Source organism: Arvicanthis niloticus, chromosome 9 (genome assembly GCF_011762505.2).
Source record: "Arvicanthis niloticus isolate mArvNil1 chromosome 9, mArvNil1.pat.X, whole genome shotgun sequence".
Lineage (NCBI taxonomy): Eukaryota > Metazoa > Chordata > Mammalia > Rodentia > Muridae > Arvicanthis > Arvicanthis niloticus.
This window is the reverse complement of record NC_047666.1, coordinates 52,353,646-52,374,152: the sequence shown is the minus strand read 5'-3', so window position 1 is coordinate 52,374,152 and position 20,507 is coordinate 52,353,646. Positions and strand designations below refer to the sequence as shown.

Sequence of the window (20,507 nt, the reverse complement as noted above, 5' to 3'; positions counted from 1 at the left end):
GGATGGAGGTGGGGAAAAAGAGAGAGGGGAAATTAAATTTTCCTTAAAGCATTTACTGACTGGCATATCTGAAATCCTGGTATTATTCTTGTATTCTTGGGCTGTTACTAAAGAATATGTGTCACCTGAACACAAGCAGCTTGATGCCACAGCACCTGACCAAGATGCTATGAGTGACTGGCAGGCAGCATAAACAGCATGAATATACCAGAGAGAGAGAAAGAGAGAGAGAGAGAGAGAGAGAGAGAGAGAGAGAGAGAGAGAGAGAGGGTAGAACGTTATTGAGGGAGGAAGAAATCTCCAGCAACCCCTGGCCTGTGTTATCTCTCTCTCCCTCTCCCTTCTCCCTCTTTCCCAGCTCTCCCCTTTTCCTGGTCTTCCCTCTCCCCTCCTCTCTCCCTCCCTCCACCTCTTTCTCCCTCCCCCTCCCTGCTTCCACTCTCTCTCCCTCCCCCTCAATGGAGGACAAATGACATCTTATCCAAAGAAGTACAAGATTTCACCTTAGTACTTCAAACAGTGAAATTTAAAACACAGGGACACCAATTGATTTGTTTCTAGAATTTTCCACTTGACATTTTTGATCAGCTGACCACAGGTAAGGGGGTAAGTACTGTAAGCGAACAGATGCACTGTCCTGCTACCTTCAGCCTCCCTCCATGCACACTCTAGCACTGCAACTGAAGCCCACAAGCTCTGTGTGACCTCAGTGTCTGTGACCTCCTCTGTGTTAGTCCCTTCTCCTAGCTCCACAATCAACCATCTGGACTTCGACTCATCCTTTAAAGCCCAGCTTGGGTCAGCCAAGCACCTTTATGAAGCCTGTCCCACAAGCTGAATAGGCAATCTTCCTTTTCTTGGCTCTGTGCAAGCATCTCAGTTTTTTGTCAAGTACCTCAGGAAGTCTAGTCCCTCTCACTTCCTGGATTCCTCCACTGTTTCTCACATCTCTGGAGACGTTGCAAGCACACCCAGGAGGAGTTTGGACAAGGTTAAAACTGTTTGTTGAGCATGTACCACGTGCCAGGTGTTCTATAAATACTGTCTCATTTGACGCTAATGTTCAATAATATTCAGCTATGTTCAGAGGAGCACACGCAGGCTTCCAGAGGCCACCCAAGTTGCCCAGGGCCACAGCCTTCATGGAAAAAGAAAGAGATTCCAGCCGGGCCACAGCACCTACCCCTGAGATCTATACTGCAGCCACATGCAGGGAGATGGGTTAGCGTGGAACAGGGTCAGGAAGCATATGTACCAGAGTGTTCAGGTCTGACCTGGAGAAATAGTATGGGGTCCTTCTGTCCCTGAAGCAGGGGTATGAAAGGCTTCTTCAGGTCACAGGCTGGCTGCACAGGCCATGACAGCTCAGCCCCAGCCACTACACTGCCTCAGCAGAGGTAAGCAGAAGGAACATTGTGGCTCGGTGCACTAGGTATTTGAGATAGGGACCACAGTCGAGAAAATGTCTCTATAAGATAAGGCTGCAGGCAAGCCTGTGGGGCATTTTCAATTAATGACTGATGGGGGAGGGTCTGGTCCACTCTGGATGGTGCCAGCTTGAGGCTGGTAGTCCTAGGTGCTATGAGAAAGCAGTCTGAAAAGGTCATAATGAACAAGCCAGTGACCAGCACCCCTCCAGGGCCTCTGCACCAGCTCTTTCTTCTAGGTTCCTGCCCTGTTTGAGTTCCTGTCCTGACATCCTTCAATAACGAACTATGATGTAGAAGTATAAGTCAAATACAACATGCTTTTGATCATAGTGTTTCATCAGAGCAACAGTAACTCTAACTAGGATACTCAATAAGCAGGAACTAACCTGTGTGTTTGCTTACAGCCCATGCAGGGCCCCATGTTCCTCAAGTCTCCTCACAGCTACCCAGATAGGCCAGTAAGACAGAGAACAGGCATAAAATGCCTGATGGTTTGAATCTTAGATGTCCCATGAGGGCTTAATGTCTAGTAATGGGGAGGCCATGGGACCCTTAGGAGGGCAAGCCTAGGAGGAGGTTAGAACACAGAGACATATATGCGAGTGGCTGACACTGGAACCTAGTCCCCTTCCAATCTCTGTCCACTTCCCAGCTACCCTAAGGTGAGCCCCCTCTTCTGTCACTTGCTCCCACCGTAGTGCACTCTGCCACCATGGACTCAGACAGGACCAAGTGAGCAAAGACTGAGACTTGTGAAACCAGGAGCAAACACAGACCCTTCTCCTCCCTGAAGCTCTTTACCTGGGGTGCTTTGTCACATCAAGGGACATTGACTAGCACAAGTCCCCGTTTCATAGGCAGAAGAGCTGCTCACAAATGTTCCACCTGTGCAGCAGGTCTGTCCACACAGCACAGTGTAGGGAGGCACCATCGCCTCCAGCATTGACTGGTGGAATTACCCACTTCCAACTTCCAGCTGAAACAGAAGGGGCTATGCAGCACGCATGCATCCATTCACTCACCATCCCATTCATGGACTTTTGACAATGTTTTCAAAGCACCTCAAATGTGCTGGCAAGCAACAGCGAACAAAGAACACAGGCTGAGCTAGCATGGAGCTTAAACTACATCGAAGAAGAAGGGGAACGAGCCAGTTCACAGACACAGGATTTCAGGAGACAGCTATGCCGAGAGAAAGCTGAAGGAGTTGGCATCATCCCATTGTGCCACCCAGGAGGGTGCTGACATCTGAATTAAGACTCAGTGAAAACACAGAAACAGACACAGGCAAGGGGAGGGCAACAAGCCAGAAGGGTGACCTTGGTACAGGCCAGGGCACGTATGGGCCACAATGAAAGCTAGCAACCAGAGGAGGAAAGGAAGAGGAGGAGGAAGATAATGGGGGAAGGAATGGAGTGGGGGGAAGAATGAAGAGGAAGAAAGGAGGCAGAAAGAAAATAGGGGGAGGGGAGGGAGTCCAGTAAAGAGGAGGAGGAATGAGAAGGAAGAAAAGGGAGGAGAGAGAAAAAGGGAGGAGGGAGAAAAAGGGAGGAGGGAGGAAAGGGGAGAAGGGAGGAAGGAGGGAGAGGGAGGAAGGATGAGGATGGTGAAGAAGGAGGGAGGAGGTGGAAGGAAGAGCAGGAGGAAGAATAAAATAAGGAGGAGCAAAGGCAACAAGAGAGATGCCCAGTCTCACAGTAAGAACAGGTTTGTTCCTCTGAGCCCTGATTTCTATCCAAAGATGATGAATTAAGATGTCTGTTCAGCTTTTAAAAATACAAAAGAAACACACAAACCTGCAGTAAAGATAATCCAGACAGACAAGGCTGGGTTCTGAATTATAAAACAGAGGTGAAATTCCCTCTGAGCCTAGCTGCAGCCCAGCATACAGTAAATGCTAGGACATGTTCCTCACGTGGGCCCTGTGCAGAGTGGTAATTGTATGCATCATGAGTCTGGTTGCTCACGAAACTCTGGGACAGGGAGAATGAGGAGATTGAGAAAGAAAAGCGAACACACGGCCCATCTAATGTTGTCGGCTCTGTCTCGCCAGAGGATGCAGGCTCAAGATTTAGAAATGCAGACATATGCAGATAAGCACATGGGCTTGATGCATAATGGTAACTAAGGGAAACCACCATGGCCTGATCTTGAAATGTGACATTAGAAAGACAAGCTGTCCCACCCTACAAGCCCCTGCCAGAGTCAGAACCAGGACAGATGCAAGGTCTGGCTCGTCTTCTTGGCCGAGTGAGTCATTTAAGATACATTCTGAAAAAGAAAATGAAATTTTTAAATGGGTTTGGTGTGGGTTGGGCTGGGTGCTCTCAGCAATATGAAGCCAGACCAGTTGCAGGCAGGGAAGCAGCTACTTGTCATGGATGTTATGGTTCACTTGTGTATTAGAGATTGGCATTTGTCATCTCCGCCTCCCTCAAACACAGTGTCTTTCTTACTTATAGCAAGAGGCAGGCATTTGTAGAACGAATGAACCAGCAGGCAGCCAAAGCCTGTGCTTTGACCAAGCATGGTAGCCCTGGTGTAGATGACAGGGACTTGAGAACAAGTGGGGAAAATGAACAGGCTATACAAGAAAGAGGCCAGAAAGCAGGGTGGTGGGACAGCTCTGGGGAAACTGACCCGGTATCCAAGGACTGTGAGGTGGAAAACTAGAAAGTTCTTCCCAGAGTCCCAGGATCAACTATCAGCTCAAAGCAAGAAAGAGCCATGTCCTAGCAAAGCATTCTCAAACATGGGGCTGGAGGAAATGTTCATGGTGTCCAGGGCACACTGTGGAGAGGTGAGTCTAAATGATTCCAGTGAATATCAGATGATTGCAAACTTGGATTGATCAAAGATACATGGTGGTCCCAACAAACGGCACAGCCATGCTCCTCCAATGTCTTGACTTTTCTCAGAGTTTCACAGGATGATGTGAACCCTCACATGGTCTCTGTGCTTCAAGGCCTCTTCTGAGAAGATGAATTGTTAGGGTCTGATAAAAGGCACCGGGGGTACAAAGCAATCAGCACCCTGTATATAATAACACAGACACTGAAGAGATGATGCTCCCCATGCTCATTTATCTGCAGTGAGCAGGCGGCTGGAAAAGGCTGGCATTCTGATGTGTAGCAAGGACATGGTACAGCAATGCTGGGAGTGATGGATGCTGATGAATGGGAAACTCATGAAGAGTGGGCTCCCACCAGGGCCTCCTTGCCCCTTCTCGTGTAGGGTTTGCTACTGTACCACCTGCCTGCCCTCCTCCTCCATCTATGCATCCTATCAGTACTCACTGAGAGCCTTTCCAAGCCTGGCAGAAAGCACAGGCTGTGGGCAAAGACATTGCACATACAGCGACTTGTGCTGACAAGGCAGCTCCATGGGTAAAGGCCCCCCTCCATCAACCCAGGAGACATGAGTTCAGTCTCCAAGACCCACATGGTAGAAAGAGACAGCCAATTCTCAACGTTGTCCTCTGACCTTCACAGTGTACTGTTGCATGCATATAACCGCTTAAAGTGAAGAACAATACAATTTAAAAGAATTTAAGACCCACAAGATTCACAAGTAAGTTACAAAAAGAGTGAATGGTTGGTCTGTAGGGAGAACACATGGTGCCATATAAAGATATCATGTCTTGTCTTCTTGATATATGTGTATGTGTGTGTGTGTATGTATGTATGTATGTATGTATGTATGTATGTATATACCTTTAACCTTTTGTGGCCGAAATAAGCTCCTGTACATTTCTCAAGGGAACCCCAACCCAGTGTGGTTGGAAAAAAACTTTGTTGTCCCACCCAGAACCGAAACCTCCTCCTTAGTGCATAAGTATCCGAGGTTCCTTTGAGACTGTGACTGACTAGGTAAATGCCATTCGTTTGGATGCTAACTGCTCCAAGGTCACACTTGAAGACATCTAAAAGGCCCAAAATAAATGAAGAGCCCACTGAACCATGTTCACGAACTGAAAGTTCAATCCAAGAGAGATGACTTTCTTCAAATTAAGCCAACAGGTCCACAGACTTCCACCCCAAATCTCCATAAAGTTGTCTTCACTTATTTCTTGCTGCTTAAGTTAAATAGGCTGATTCTGCAATGTGTTTGGAACAGAAAGATCATTTTGGAAATGAACAAACAAGACTAGGTCAAGGGTCATAACAGCAGCACAGGGTGACATCAATAAAGACAAAAAGATCAACTAGATAGGCAAAGAATGCCAAAACAGACCTGTGCTTTTAGGAAAGCCTAGATGTCTAGATGAAGACACTGCAAATCTGCCAAGATGAAGGATGGGTGGGGGCAGATGGGTAACAGCTGCTGGAGAAATCCAATCTTCACATAAAAACAAAAGCTACATTTCTACCTTACATCACATACACGTGGTGATCCTACATGTGAGAAAATCGAAACTTTAATGCTCTTAGGAGAAGAGACAGAAACTGTTCATACAACTGGGGAGGAATACCATCCTAAATAAGAGGCCAACTGTACCAGCCACAAAGGAGAAACTGCTGAACAGCGTCAGTAAAATGGAAAATTCTGTACAGCTTAAGAAGAAAAAGCCGCGCACTCAGAAAAGATCCTACAGAGAAGAAAATTGTATTAGAAAAAAAAAGTATAAAGGATGTTTGTCAGTAAGAAAACACAACCCAGAGAAATACAGGAGGCTTTGTCTTTCTCCAGATGCATCAAAATCACAAAAAGATGCTCACCTTGCTGGCAGTCAGGAAAATGCGCGTTTAAAATAGTAAAATACCATTTCACACTCATTACCTGGGAGAAATAAAATCTGGCTGGAGTGTGGGTGGCAAAGGCCCTCAATACAAGTACCTGGGAGGCAGAGACAGGGCGATTGCTGAAAGTGTTATCTATGCAGCAAGTTCCAGACCAACCAGAGTTACACAGCAAGACCCTGTCTGGAGAAAACAACATGAAACAAACAGAAACCCCTTGCTCAGATAAAGTGCTGCACAGAAAGTGGAGTGTTCACTTGAGGCTGGAGAGAGGGCCTAACTGTTGCTCTTGGAGACACCTGAGTTTGATTGCCAGCACCCACATGGCCGCTTACAATGATCTGCAACTCCAGCTTCAGAGGATTTAACACCCTCTTCTGGCTTCTGCAGGTACTGCATGCATGTGGTGTGCAGACATATAAACAAGCAAAGTACCTCCACACAAAATAAAATTCCCCTCCCAAAAGAAGGAAGGAAGAAAGGAAAGAAGGAAGGAAGGAAGAAAAGAAGGAAAGAAGGAAGGAAGCAAAGCAGCAGGAATTCTTTCAAGCTGACATTCAGGATGCATATTAGAGCAATCTCTTTATTGTCTGATAAAATAGATGCCATGTGTGCCCCACAACCCAGCAGTTACACCTTTGCCCATGGTTTCAATGTGCCCCCATTACAGTATGAGTTGGAGAGTGAGATCCAAATGCAACAGCGTTGAAAAGTAGCTTATGGGAACTGATTTGAATAGTTACCATGGGACCAACAGGGATTTCCTAAGAAAAAGCTGAATTTAGACCCCTTGCTCTTCTATTGCCAGAGCCGGCTCTTGCCAGGCACCAGTCTCTCCACCCTGGACTTTCCAAACTGTACAAGTATAGGAAACAAACTTCAGTTCTTTATAAGTCACCCAGCCCTAGGTATTTTGTCACAGTAGCATATAACAAACTAAGATGGGTTTACAGGCTAGAAACAGTCAAGAAAGCTCAATTAGCTCAACCATGCGTGGGGATGGATCATAGTCTAACCCTACCAAGAAGTCTTGTAAATACAAAGTAACCATTCAGGGAGTGCAACCCTAGAAGGGGGTAGGAATGCAGAAGTCAGGATCTTTGTATCAATATAGACTCAGCTGAAAACCACAACTGAGAAAAAGAAACATAGTAAAAAGAGAATGTAGGGATTGGATACTAGTCCTGGAAAGGTTTACAATATATAAGACAATGTTCTACTCCGGGCACATACATAAACAGAAGAAATAAATATAAAGACAGACAGGAGATCTAAATTCAGCCAGACTTCTAGAACAAAGGAAAGATATGGTATCTGGAAAACCAATTAAAATCACTCAGAAACCCACCATTCATCCTCACATGTTACTATAATTAGCCACAAAGTAGGAGAGACTTCATCAATGATGTCAGATCCCTGCAGACTGAGAAAGCTCAAGGAACATTTGGTCTAGCCTCCAACGCTTACAAAAACCACCTATCTATACCTGCAATGAGGGACTCTCCTACGATAGGAGTCAGAGCCACTGTATACCTTCTGCAGGTTGTGCATCGTACACTTTTCCGGAGCACACTTCATAAGGCACCTCAGAATGATGCTCTCCCAGGTTATATCTAGTGTGCAGTTTACACACAACTGTATTCCTCAGTCCTGTGAGGATGACAGTGTTTAGAACTCTGATAAAACCATGCTAGCTTCTAGGATAAGGGATGCTCACAACTTTCTGGGTCCTTCTGATCTCACATCCTTCTTAAATACACTTGGAAACATTCATACACTTCAGGTACTGAGAGCAAGCTAGCCCTCACTTCCGTCCGTCCCCCCCCCAGACTTCTACTTTCTAAGGCTAAATATACTCCCGGCTTTGCTTACGGCAAGGCAAGCACGCTCTGCCTTCTCCGCTGTTCAGAATGAATTTTTAAACTGTCTTTTTACCAAGCACTTCCCGCCCTAGTAAGCAGGCATGCTGACATGTTTTCAAAGAACCAGAATGCATTCCTCTCAGCTGCTCCTATGGGACTCCCAAGAAAAACCCACACACATGCTTCTACAGCAGTCTGATGGCCATAGAAGCCAAGAAGCTTGGAGTGGAGGGAATTGAGCCTAGGCTTTTCCAGGAGTGGGGTGGAGGTGGGAGGAGATGGGAAGGCAGGGATGAGGCAAGGCCAGCTGACCCTTCACTTACTCCCAGAACTCCATGACCGGGGAGGTGGCATTCTGCAGGGACACATGACTGTAGTTGCTGAAGTTCAGCTTCTGGAACTCCACACATTTCTCTGAATGGGAACAAGAAAAAACACACAGGAAATTAACCTTCATGGGGCTGAACCCAGGGAGCACACAGAGCTGATGACACAGCCAGATGATGTTGGCAAACGGGTCAGAGTACACAGGAGAATCCACACTTTGACAACAGCTTCCCTGGTGGCCTGCTCTGGTTCTAACAGGAGGGGAATGTGGTGGGAGCAAATCCTCACTCTGTTGTCATCTAGAATCTCATTGCATGCACCTCCTGACCTCACCGCCCCCCCCACACACACACCAGCACCATCTTCTACTCTTTCTTTGCTTAGCCCCACCCATGGCATTGGTCTCTGGTGCCCAGTGTCCTCATGGGAAAGAACAGGATAGAACAGACATTCCCAGGGGCTCTGATGGAGCTGGGATTCCCATTCACATAGCATGAGGTGACTACTGGAATTGCCTCGTGAAGAGCTGAGGTCTGGGTGAACCAGCAGGAGCACACACAGAAGAGACCTATGGTCTCTTATTCCCTCCCTCACTCCAATGAGTCAAAAAAAAAAAAAGTTGGTTATTGAACAAACTCTGATCAAAAACTTGATGACCAAGGGACTCTGCAGCAGAAGCATCCTAGTGTCCCAGAGCAATCCTGAGCTGCCTTCTTCCCCAGGAAGCCTTCTCTGACCTCCCTCTCCTGGATTCTAACTAAGTGAGAACCCCAAGAACTTCCAAGGAATTACCTTCTAACTTTCCTGACTGTGAAAAGAAAGAATCCAAGGATAAAGAATAGCTGAGGCCCCATGTACACCCTCCCCTCCTCTGTAAAGCCTACAGTCTGCTAAAGACAGAAACAAGAATAACTCCATCCAGGGTTCTATTGCTGGCTGCCATCGATTTGGAACCTGTCAGCCACCATGGACCTTGTACCTGCAGACATAGCTGCATGAGCCTCTGGGCTGCAGGCTCCCTGGAGCACAGCCTCCTACATCAGCTGCCTTAGGACCCAGACATTCAGTCAACTCCAGTGAGGAGTAGGTGCTGCTATATCTGCCAGTGCCTTCTCGCTCAGATGAACCCCCCCAGTTGCACCTGCTGTTCAGGCAGGAGCATATTAGGCATAGCAAGTGATGATGTCATGGGCTCTGTAGAAAGGGGATCACAACCCAGGAAGGTCTGTGCTCCACAGGGGATAAATGGCCCGGCTGTCTGTGTCATTCTCATTCCTCTTGGCTAGTGCTGTCTCATGCTGAAAGCAGGTGGGTCTGGGTGCCCAGAGAGTCTGTGCTGGAGTCTAGAACCCAACTTTGTCAGCAAACTGACTGGATATACCCTGGCCTGTTTCTGCCTTGATGGTGTCCTTGGCTTTTATCAGACTCTAAAATGGTGCTGCTTAGTATTTTTCCTATGAGGAAAAAGAAACTCTGCTAGGTGTGGTGGTCACACCTGAAGTCCCAACACTTGGGAAGTCGATGCTGAAGGACAGATGATGCCAGCCTGGGCCACAGAGCAAGTCCATGTCTCAATGCTAACAATTTAAACCCTAGCAGAATAAAACAAGCCAGACAGGCAGGCATGCAGGCAGAGAGACAGGCAAACAGGGAGACAGACAGGCAAACAGGGAGACAGACAGGGAGACAGGGAGACAGGGAGACAGGGAGACAGGGAGACAGGGAGACAGGGAGACAGGCAGACAGGCAGACAGGCAGACGGGCAGACGGGCAGACGGGCAGACAGGCAGGTAGGCAGGCAGACAGGCAGACAGGCAGGCAGACAGGCAGGCAGACAGGCAGGCAGGCAGGCAGGCAGGGAGGAGACAGGGAGAAGACAGAGAGACAGACAGAGAGACGGGGAGACAGGCAGACAGGCAGACAGGCAGGCAGGCAGGCAGGCAGACAGGCAGGCAGGCAGGCAGGCAGACAGGCAGGCAGGCAGGCAGGCAGGCAGACAGGCAGACAGGCAGACAGGCAGACAGGCAGACAGGCAGACAGGCAGACAGGCAGACAGGCAGACAGGCAGACAGGCAGACAGGCAGACAGGCAGACAGGCAGACAGGCAGACAGGCAGACAGGCAGACAGGCAGACAGGCAGACAGGCAGACAGGCAGACAGGCAGACAGGCAGACAGGCAGACAGGCAGACAGGCAGACAGGCAGACAGGCAGACAGGCAGACAGGCAGACAGGCAGACAGGCAGACAGGCAGACAGGCAGACAGGCAGACAGGCAGACAGGCAGACAGGCAGACAGGCAGACAGGCAGACAGGCAGACAGGCAGACAGGCAGACAGGCAGACAGGCAGACAGAGAGGAAGGTAGACACACACACTCCTTCAGATTTTCAAAATTGATCTGTCATTTGCATTAAAATTGATTATATAAAAATAAACCATGGTTATAAACCTGTGTGAGTATTCTCACCGATAAGAAATTAAAATTATAGCAAACCAACTGCTTCTTAGCCTTTGATCTAAGATCAAGCATAACACAAGTTAAAGCTGCCCTGTGCACACCTTTAATCCCAGAACTTGGACAGTGGAGGCAAGAGGATCAGGAACTCTAGGTCCATCTTGGGCTACATGAAACTCAATCTTAAAGATTAATTAATTAATTAACTTGTAAATGAAATACCAACTCAACTGGGAAACTAACACAAGGTTAAACAAAACCACACCCTCCCACAACGTGCAGAACAATTCCATGTGGTGATAATGAACTGCTTTCTAGTAGAGAAGCAGACCAACAGCAGAGAAGCAGGGTCTGTGAAAGCACCCTGCACATTCCCCCATATTTGCCCAGCTCATGCTTCTGCAAAGCCTTCTCCCTTACAGCGTGCCTCAGCCTCAGCTCATTCCAACATGTCTGTCTGTCCATTCGTCCACCCACCCTTTCTTCCTTCCATCCTTTTTCAATGCTGGGGATGGAACCCAGGGTCTTATGCATGCTAAGCAATTGTTGGGCTACTAAGCCACATATGTCTTGTCAACACATGATTTTAAAATTAAATCTTGAGAAATTGTAAATTATAAAAACAGATTCGAGCCACAGAATCTCCCAAGAGCCCTCAGTGGCAGTGGCTGTGGTGGAGATTTGGGGCATATATAGGTTTTTGGTTTCCTTAACACACTAATGATCAGGAGTCCAAGAATGCAACCCTGAATTTTAGTTTGATAAACATCTCTATGAGGTCCCTTGCCAAAGGAAGGCTGACTGAACCCTGGGCCTGAAGACAGTTAACAACAGCTGTCACAGAAGTAACTGGTGGGCAGGTGAGGCAAAGACACAGAGACCTAGAAACTAGACTGCTGTGCTTTCTAGACCTAACATGGCTGTGGCGTCTCTCAGTGACCAGTGCAGTACCCAGGCTCGCTATATATCAGTTCTCAGGGTCATAGGCCCCTCCCAGACACAATTAACCAAAGATGCTAACATAGACGGATAGGTCAAAGTATGTGTGCCAATTCCAGTCAAAAGGCAGCACCTCTGAGAAGGGCTCAGAGGCCAAAGCTTGTCTCAGAAAGAAAGAGTGCTACAATCTATTGGTGATGCCTGATATGAGCACAGAAATCTCAGAAAGGGGTGGGACCGGTATTCTCCTTCTCTAGATTGCCAAAGAAGTCCTGATAGAATGACAGATTGTGTTTAAGTCAAAGATGACCTACAAGACTTTCCACTGTGCATGTGTGTGTATGTATATATAGGGGATGTTGCTGCCTTTAAACATTTAGCTGGTTTGAACAAGTAGAGCAAACCAAGTAACTTGGGTGTGGTACTGTCAACTGTGTCATCTGTAAGCGTTTGCTGCTTCCCACTCATGGTTGTGGCTATTGCTGTCAAGTAGGGAGGAGCCAGAGGTTGAAGAGTTGGCTCATTTAGCATTTAGCAGCACTGACTGCTCATCCAGAGGACCTGGGTTCAATTCCCAGCACCCATACGGTGCTTCATAATCATCTGTAACTCTGGTCCCAGTGGATACAACACCCCCTTCTGGCCTCCATAGGTACTGCATGAATATGGTCACATACAAGCAAACACTCACACACATATAATAAGAATAAATAAATATTTTAAACGAGAGAAGCTGGAGATTGGGATTGCCACACAATGTCTTCTGAGTTTCGAATTCTGGCAACCAAATGCATTTTTGAGTTTGTGCTCATTACCATAGATGCAATCATCTTTACTGCCCTTAGTTTACCACCTCCATCTTAGTATGGAAGATGAACCACTCAGTGAGGCAAAACTAGAGGATGCCTGATCCTCAAATTGCAGTCCCACACTTGGTTATAACTTAACTGTCCCCAGGGCTCAGCCTTACCTCTAACTGCTGAATAGACTGTGGTCAAGTGACCATTGTTCCAGAGGCCACTCCCAGGAAACTGAACTCAGGGTGCACCACCAACCCCAGATCCCTCCACAGGACCAGGAGAGGCCCAGCCTGGAGACCATACCTGTGTTCCACTCGTGCCCACAGGTAGCCCAGGGGAGCTCGGTGGTGAAGCAATTGCTTAGGTAGAAGATGGCCCAGGCCAAGATGATGATGTAGTAGACATTGAGGTGTGCCTCAATCACCTGTGTTGCATAGCCAATGCCTGTGAGGAGAAACGGAAAAGAGCAGCTGGGGTCTCTGCCCTTTGAAACAGCCTTTGGCGGCTCCTGGCAACTCGGCATCAGTGAGGTAAACTTTGCTTTGCTCATGAGATCAAAACTTACCTTCAAACAAAGGACAGACTCTCCTCCAGCACGTGATGCCGCCCTCGCTCGTGAACTGCCCCAGAGCCGTTTCCAAGAAGAAGACAGGGATTCCACAGCAGATGAAAAACACCACATAAGGAATCAGGAATGCCCCTGTGGGGGTGCAGAGGGGTGATATGGAAACTGCCCCGCTTTTCTCCACCAGCACCAGTCCTATTCCGTGGGCATCTACCCCAGGGCAGCACACGGTTCTCTCCCAGTTGGAATTCCAATTTGACTGGAAAGGCCAGAAAATATGGGAAGGGGGTTTGTGCCCTCTACCACCTTTTACCTTAAGTAATTCTCCCCCCATCTCTGGGCCTCAACTTCTCCAGCTGTAAAATGAGTTTTAATAATTAATGCCATTGACCTTTTCCTGGGATGGCCGCATGACTAAAATAAGAATGTTTGGGGAAAAAAGTGTTTTGTTGATTAATTCCTTGTATGTGTGTGTGTGCGTGCGCGCACGAGATTTACTTTCTGTGAGTGTATGTGTACATGTTTATGCACATGTATATAGAGACCAGAGATAAATGTCTTCCTCAGGAACCTTGACCCCATGGCTGGTACAGGTCTCACAGTGAACCTGGGGCTCACTGATTCAGCAAGACTGGCTGGCCAGGGAGCTCCAGGTACCCTCCTGTCTCCACCTCCCTGGTGCTAGAGTGGCAGGTGTGTACTACCACACGTGGCTTTTTGTGTGGGTTGCTGAGGATTCAAACCCAACCTTCATGCCTGAAGAGAAAGCACTTAGCAGCTGAGCCATCTCTCCAGCCCCCATTCCACCCTCCACACAGATGAAGCAGGTCCCCATCCCGTGTTGCTCCCTTCTCAACCCCAAACTAACCTCAAGGGGGTGAGTTGAGGGAGACAACCCCTCATTATTTTCTTGTAGAATCCCCCAAAAAGGGTTTTCTTATGAAGAAGAAGAAGAGGAAGAAGAAGGAGGAGGAGGAGGAGGAGGAGGAGGAGGAGGAGGAGGAGGAGGAGGAGGAGGAGGAGGAGAAGGAGAAGGAGAAGGAGAAGGAGAAGGAGAAGGAGAAGGAGAAGGAGAAGAAGAGCAGGAGAAGGAGAAGGAGAAGGAGAAGGAGAAGGAGAAGGAGAAGGAGAAGGAGAAGGAGAAGGAGAAGGAGAAGGAGAAGGAGAAGGAGAAGGAGAAGGAGAAGGAGAAGGAGAAGAAGAAGAAGAAGAAGAAGAAGAAGAAGAAGAAGAAGAAGAAGAAGAAGAAGAAGAAGAAGAAGAAGAAGAAGAAGAAGAAGAAAACTTTTTAGAGAATCATACAATGAGAAGCACCAGGCTTGTAAGGGTTAAATGTCCCTGCTCATATGACTGAGGTATGGATCTGAGCCCCAAGAAATTTGTAGCAAGAATTCCCCTTCAAAGCTGACTTAGGGTAAGCCTGGGTAAGGACTGCCCTAAACACAATTCCCACTGGCTCGGGCCTTTCTACAAAATAAATGAAACAAAGTTAGCCTTGCTCCTAGGCACAGATGGGGATGCCCCCACCCAAATCCCTCATTTTCTTTCTCTCATCTAATAACAAAGCATAAAAACATAGTATCCTCCATCTGAGGTTACAAAGGGAGGCTTTACCTGAAATTGCTTTTGCTAAATGAAGCCTCTTTAACCACCAGATTAACAGCAACAACCTTGATTCAATCCTGATAGTGTGGGCCTATCTGCTAGGCTTTGAAAGGGTCTTAAATCTTTTCTGGGCAAGGAACTAATTTAAGATTTCTACCCTGTGAATGAGATACTTTCAATTATTGTGAGAATCTACTAGTCTGGCCTGTGGACACGTTATTTTTAGAGGAAACCACAGTCCAGCTAGATTGAAGGCAGAAACTTATATGACAGGGTAAGTGGCGTCCAAGGCCTGATTCCAAATCTATTTGATTAAAAAGCTGAAGTGGTTCTCTTAAGAGCTTGTAATTCACCTGTGAGCCTCTGCGAACCCAACAGATGACACTGGGGGGAAGCCAGCTGGCCTGTATACTCACAAAGCTAGTACTGTCATTCTTAAAATAACTAACTCGACCAAACTGGAGTGTCTGCACCGATGGAGGCTTTTGGCAAACCAAAGAGCAAACAACCAACAATGAGTCACGTCTCAACTTTACGCACTACAGCCTTAGAAACAATTTGTAACAGGGTTTCTGACTAGCCCGGTTTATCTCCATTTTCTACTTTGCAGAATGCTTCTTGTTTAGGCCCAACCTTGCCTAGATTGTATGAAGATATTAAAGTAGTTTCTGCCCCAAACTACCCTAAAGGTACATACAGCATTTCCTAAGAACACACAGGAGCTTCTAAAGGCTCCATCTGCACAGTGAGGCAGGGCCTGCCTGAGGGCACAGGGTGCATTTTGGGTCTCCAAGTCTGCAGCCAGCTGTCTCCCCTTGCCAAGCCACGGACACCACTGGCTACTTCATTACCAGTGCAAGGCAGGCCTGGAGCAGCCTGTGCCTTCAGGGTGAATGTCCCCAAAGAAAGGGCAGTGTGGTTCGCAGGCCCCTCAGCTGTTTGTACAGGAAGCCTTGCACTGTCCCTGCCAACCAACTTCTCTGTCACCTTTTTAGGGTTTGAGGATTTTTTTCTTGAAGATGGGGGGGGGGGTAACGCAGGGAGGAGGGGTAATGCCAACATAGGCCTTTTCTAAGAGGAACTGTGCCACCACAGGTTTCAATGGGACCCCTTGCTACTCTGCCATCCTACTGTGATAGGAGGGGTGTGGGGGTTTGGGGGAGGGATGGGGGGACCTGGGTACCACTAAGCTGGGAGAGCTGGGGACCACAGCTTCAGTTCTTCCCAATGGCACTGTGATGCTGTCGTTGGAAGGGATGCTGGTCTTCCCCGTCTCACACACATCAGTGTGGTTGCAGTTGTTGTGGGTGAGTCTGAGCCCAGTAAAAGAAACTGCTTGGTGCCAGTTTTTCCTCCAGAGAGGCCTAAAATACTTTCCCTAGAAAGGGCCTGAAGAGCACATTTAAAACACTACAGAGAGGAGCGTGCAGCAAAGCCTGTCCAAAAGTTCTCCCCAGGGGTCAGCTCAACCCTGCACCGTAAGCCTTTGGAGTCTGAATCTCACCCTCAGCAGTAGTAAAACGGAGAGCTTCTCAGACGCTTAGTCCCATCATCTTTGAGATCCATAAAAGCACTGCCTTCCGAGGTGACTGACTGTGAGGCAATTTTAAAAATTACAAGACATGCCTAACACTGGGCCCCTACTCCTGGCACTTCGGTGACCTCTCTAAAAGACAGCTCAGATCAGTCTTTTCCTGTACTGACGGAGAGCCTCCGAGACTAAATAACAGGTTTCTGCCCAAAATGCCAGCCTGAAAGCAGAGTTGCCTGAAAGCAGAGCTCCTGGACCAGGTCTGTCTCTCACGCAGGTGACAGACGCTGCTCTGGGCCCAATGGCAGGTGGCAGGTGGCAGGTGCGAAGCGGCTCTGTGCACGCAGGCGCAGAGAAACAGGTGGGCCCCGTGCAGTCCCTCTGCTCCTGGCGACTGGGAAGGGGGATCGGGGCCCCTGCGCAAGAGGTGTCACCCCACCCCATGTGTCGCCTCGCATCTCTGCCATCCCCTCTGCGCTCACCTCCTCCGTTCTTGTAGCACAGGTAGGGGAAGCGCCACACGTTGCCCAGCCCGATGATCTCTCCCGCTACGCTTAACACGAACTCCACCTTGTTGTTCCAGTGGCCGCGCTCGTGGACAGCCTTGTCGCGCGCCTCGCGCGTCCCCGCCGCGCCCCCGCCGCCGCCACCGCCCAGCGCCTCGGACCCCCGCGCCTCCTCGGCCGCCTTCCCGTTGCCCAGGGGCAGCGCTTGCTCCGCAGTCATGGCCGCCCTGCCGCCTCGTGCGCCGGCCCCGGCTCTGCGCCGCCGCCCCGGGCGCCCGGGCTTTTGAGAGGCTCGAGCGGCGGGCGGGGGAGCCGGGGGTGGAGCCGAGGGAGCCGCCCGGGCCGGACCTCACGGGACAGGGACGCGGTGCCCAGGCCACCTCCTGCCTGCCTGAACCCCGGGGTGGAAGAGGGGCTGCAAGTCCCGGTGACTTGACCTGGTGTGGCCAGAGCCTCCCTTAACACCTTGACCTTGCGCGCCCCTGGCCGAACAGGCTTTGCCCTGCAGCCTGACTCACTGGCTTCTGAGTGCAGGTAACAGCAGAGTCCTCTATCCAGGCCCAAGTGGGCTATGAGTGCGACACCTGAACTTCTACCCCCTCTCTGTGACCTTTCAAATCTTGGGCCTCAGGTTTCCCATTTCTACTCAGAGGTAGATGAGCAGCTCTAACTTTTGAAGGGCGAACAGCTGTGTAGGTAGCGTTCAATTGCAGGAGACTGGTGAGAGTACGGCCGGGGCATGAGATGGAAGTCCTTTTGAAGCTCCCAGGTGACGGTAGCTGGGCTTTAACCCTAACCCTGTGCCCGGTACCCTCTACCCTGGAGGTCTCATTTCACCCACAGCCTCAGTATGTCACAGGGGCAGCGAAGGCTTACCTCAGGATGGCAGGAGAGATGGATATTTTATTAATTGACATTTCAGATGTTACCCCCTTTCCCCATTCCCCCTACCCCAGAAACCCCTTATCCCATCTCCCTTCCTGTTACTTCTATGAGGGTGTGCCCCCACCCATCAACCCATTCCCCTCTCCCCACCATAAGAGAGATAATACCAACCAACCAGAGCTCCCAGGGTCTAAACTGCCAGCCTGGGCACACGCTGGTTCACATTTCTTAAAAGAATGAGTGGAGTGCTGGATTAGTCTCTGAGGACCAGGCTGCACATCCTGGTTCTTAGGCTTCTCCACCCACAGCCTGCCTGAGCTCTATGTGGATTTGTGTGCCTTGTCCCCTCCCTGAAGCTCCCACTCACATGGTTTTTGAGCCACCACCTCCTTATCCCCTCAGTCCTGGTTGCTTGTTCTGATCTGCTCTTCCCCAGGCCTCAAACCACTGAACTAAATGCTGATGGTTCCCACACCCCTCTGTCCAGGTATTAGAGAGCTAAGTTCCTGCAGGTTGCTCAGGGGAAGGTTTGACTTCATGCCTAGCCTCGACTGGCTGTGATGTTTTTTAATTGGACACAAGCTAGGGTCATTTGGGAAGAGGGACTTTAAGTGAGATGATATCTCCAGCAGAATGTCCTGTGGGAAAGCCTGTGGTACATTTTCTTTATTTATGATTGAGGTGGGAAAGTCTGGCTCGCTGTTGGGCAGTGCCACCCCTGGGCTAGTGGTTCTAGGTTGGATAAGAAAGCAGACTGAGTAACCCAGTAAGCTCTGTGGCTTCTGCTTCAGTTCCTGCCTCCAGGTTCCTGCCTTGAGTTCCTGCCCAGCTTCCCTCAGCAAAGGACAGCAAACTGTACAATGAAATGCAACCTTCCCTGCCCAAGTTGCACTCAGTCATGGCATTTATCACAGCAACAGAAACCCAAACTAAAACAAAGGTTCTGCGCCTTTGAACTGTCACCTCATTGCTTCATGCTCCATCTGTCAAATGGGTTCATATTCCTCCTTACCTCGGGGTGACTTGAGGATGACAGGCCTCGGCTATGTGAGGAGAAAGATGAGGAAGAGGAAGGCTGCAGTGTCTTGCTTTTGCTGACAGCCTTCAATGGCTTGTCTTTTCCTATCAGAGAAACTAATCTGTTGACCTTGACATCAACTTCTCTGGCCTTCTGATCTCCCATAGTTCCCTTTTAGATCAAAGCTAAGTTTCTCACAGGCTAAGACCAAGATCTCCTTTCTCTCTGGCGATCACTGGTCCTTTGTAGAAAATAACAGTTAAGCCAGGAATCCACTTCTTTGCTTCCAGTAGCACATAGTAACTAGGATTCAATCTGTTCGCTGAACAACAGCATCCAAAGTTAGAGATTTATTCCAGAGTCTTCATGCTGGAAGATGAGTTTGTCACCCTAGGGCCCTGGGAAATTACCTTCAAAACTGAGGAAGTGAAACCCTCCCCTTCCTGTGGAGCACAGGGACTGAGTTCTCTGAGCTGATCCTTTTCTAGTCACCATGACAAAATATCTGTCCAAAGCGATTTATTCTGGCTCACATTTTGAAGGCACAATCCTCCATCGTGGAGAAATCTTGAAGGCAGAGCGTGAGGCAAAACTGGTCACGTGGCAAGGGAAGTCAGGAAGCAGAGGGTGGGGCTGCTGCTCAGCTTGGTTTCTCCTTTCTGTACCATTACAACTCACAGATAAGAAGGCCTTCCTACCCTAGACTGGTCTAGAAAATCCCTCACAGAGAGGCCCAGGGGCTTGTCTCCTGGGTGGTTCTAGATCCTGGTGAGTTGACCAGTCAACATTAGCTATTGCTGCTGGCATGCAGTGTGGCACAAGTCTTTTCAGCAGGGGGTCGGGGGACAAGAGAGGGTGTTTGCTTGGCAAAAAGATTACTGACAACACAGAGTCCAGAGAGGATTAGGGGACAATAAAGAGGCTACCTAAACCATTACATTTAGTCAGGGTGGGTGTGGTTGGTAGCTTGGTGGGGGATGGGATAGGGCAAAGGGGAGTGGTAATGATAGACTCCTGTCCACCGAGCTTGACCTAGGTTTGGGTTCAAAGAGGCATGGGGAAGTGTTGGACACCTCTGTGATAATGCATTGCAGAATCCCATCAGAAGAGGCATGGGGAAGTGTCAGACACCTCTGTATTCACACACTGCAGCACCCCATCTGGGGAGTGCTAATGTTGCCCCAGCTTCTACCTGTGCTCACAACTCCCCACCTTGAGAACTGAGAATCCAGGGTCCTTGGGAAATGAGCAGGACTTGAATGGGCACGCAGCTGTGAAGCCCAGAACTACAGGACCAAAGAGACATGGCAGTAAAGATTCTGAAATCAGAGTGACCTTCCTACACTCTCCAACAGGATAATCTGTATCATGAGATGCAGATGTGGACTCTGGGCTGTCATCAATGGTGCAGAGATTCCCTAAGGCAACTTCCAGAGACCGGGATAGAATTTCCCAAGCACACAGTCTGAGCTCATGGTTTTCTGTAAAACCCTGTTTCACTGATAACCAACAACTGTTTTCCCAATATATTTGCATTAGGAGCCCTGGTTTCTCTCCCTTCCCTGTAGCCATGGAATTTTCTAGATGTCTTTGCAGAAGCCTCACAACAGGATTCCACCATGGGCTTACTTTGACACTGGTTCTAAGCTTCACTGCCTTCCTTTTCTATCAGTGCCATTGGAGCTGGCTTCCTCCTTGATCAGGAGGCTCAGGAAGAAAACAAGCCCCATCCTAACTGAGGTGTCCAAGACAAATCCAGACTTAAGAGAGGGCCCATCCCACCATAATCCCAAAGCTACAACCAAACCCAGGTTAGATCCCAAATACCAACACCCCAGTCTGCCAG

The 20,507-nt window shown here is 48.9% G+C and overlaps 1 protein-coding gene across 1 annotated transcript in view; it reads right to left on the bottom strand.

Annotated features, from left to right (window-relative positions):
• Nucleotides 1-16,993, bottom strand: part of Slc6a11 (solute carrier family 6 member 11) — a 117,869-nt gene extending 100,876 nt beyond the window's left edge. Inside the window, exons 1-4 of the mRNA XM_034512059.2 lie at nucleotides 16,735-16,993; nucleotides 13,117-13,251; nucleotides 12,855-12,995; nucleotides 8,355-8,445 (exon numbers count right to left, since the gene is read on the bottom strand). Of these exons, the coding sequence (XP_034367950.1) occupies nucleotides 8,355-8,445; nucleotides 12,855-12,995; nucleotides 13,117-13,251; nucleotides 16,735-16,978 (611 nt within the window). The 5' untranslated portion in view covers nucleotides 16,979-16,993. The remainder of the gene's footprint in view (nucleotides 1-8,354; nucleotides 8,446-12,854; nucleotides 12,996-13,116; nucleotides 13,252-16,734) is intronic.
• Nucleotides 16,994-20,507: the final 3,514 nt, after the last annotated feature.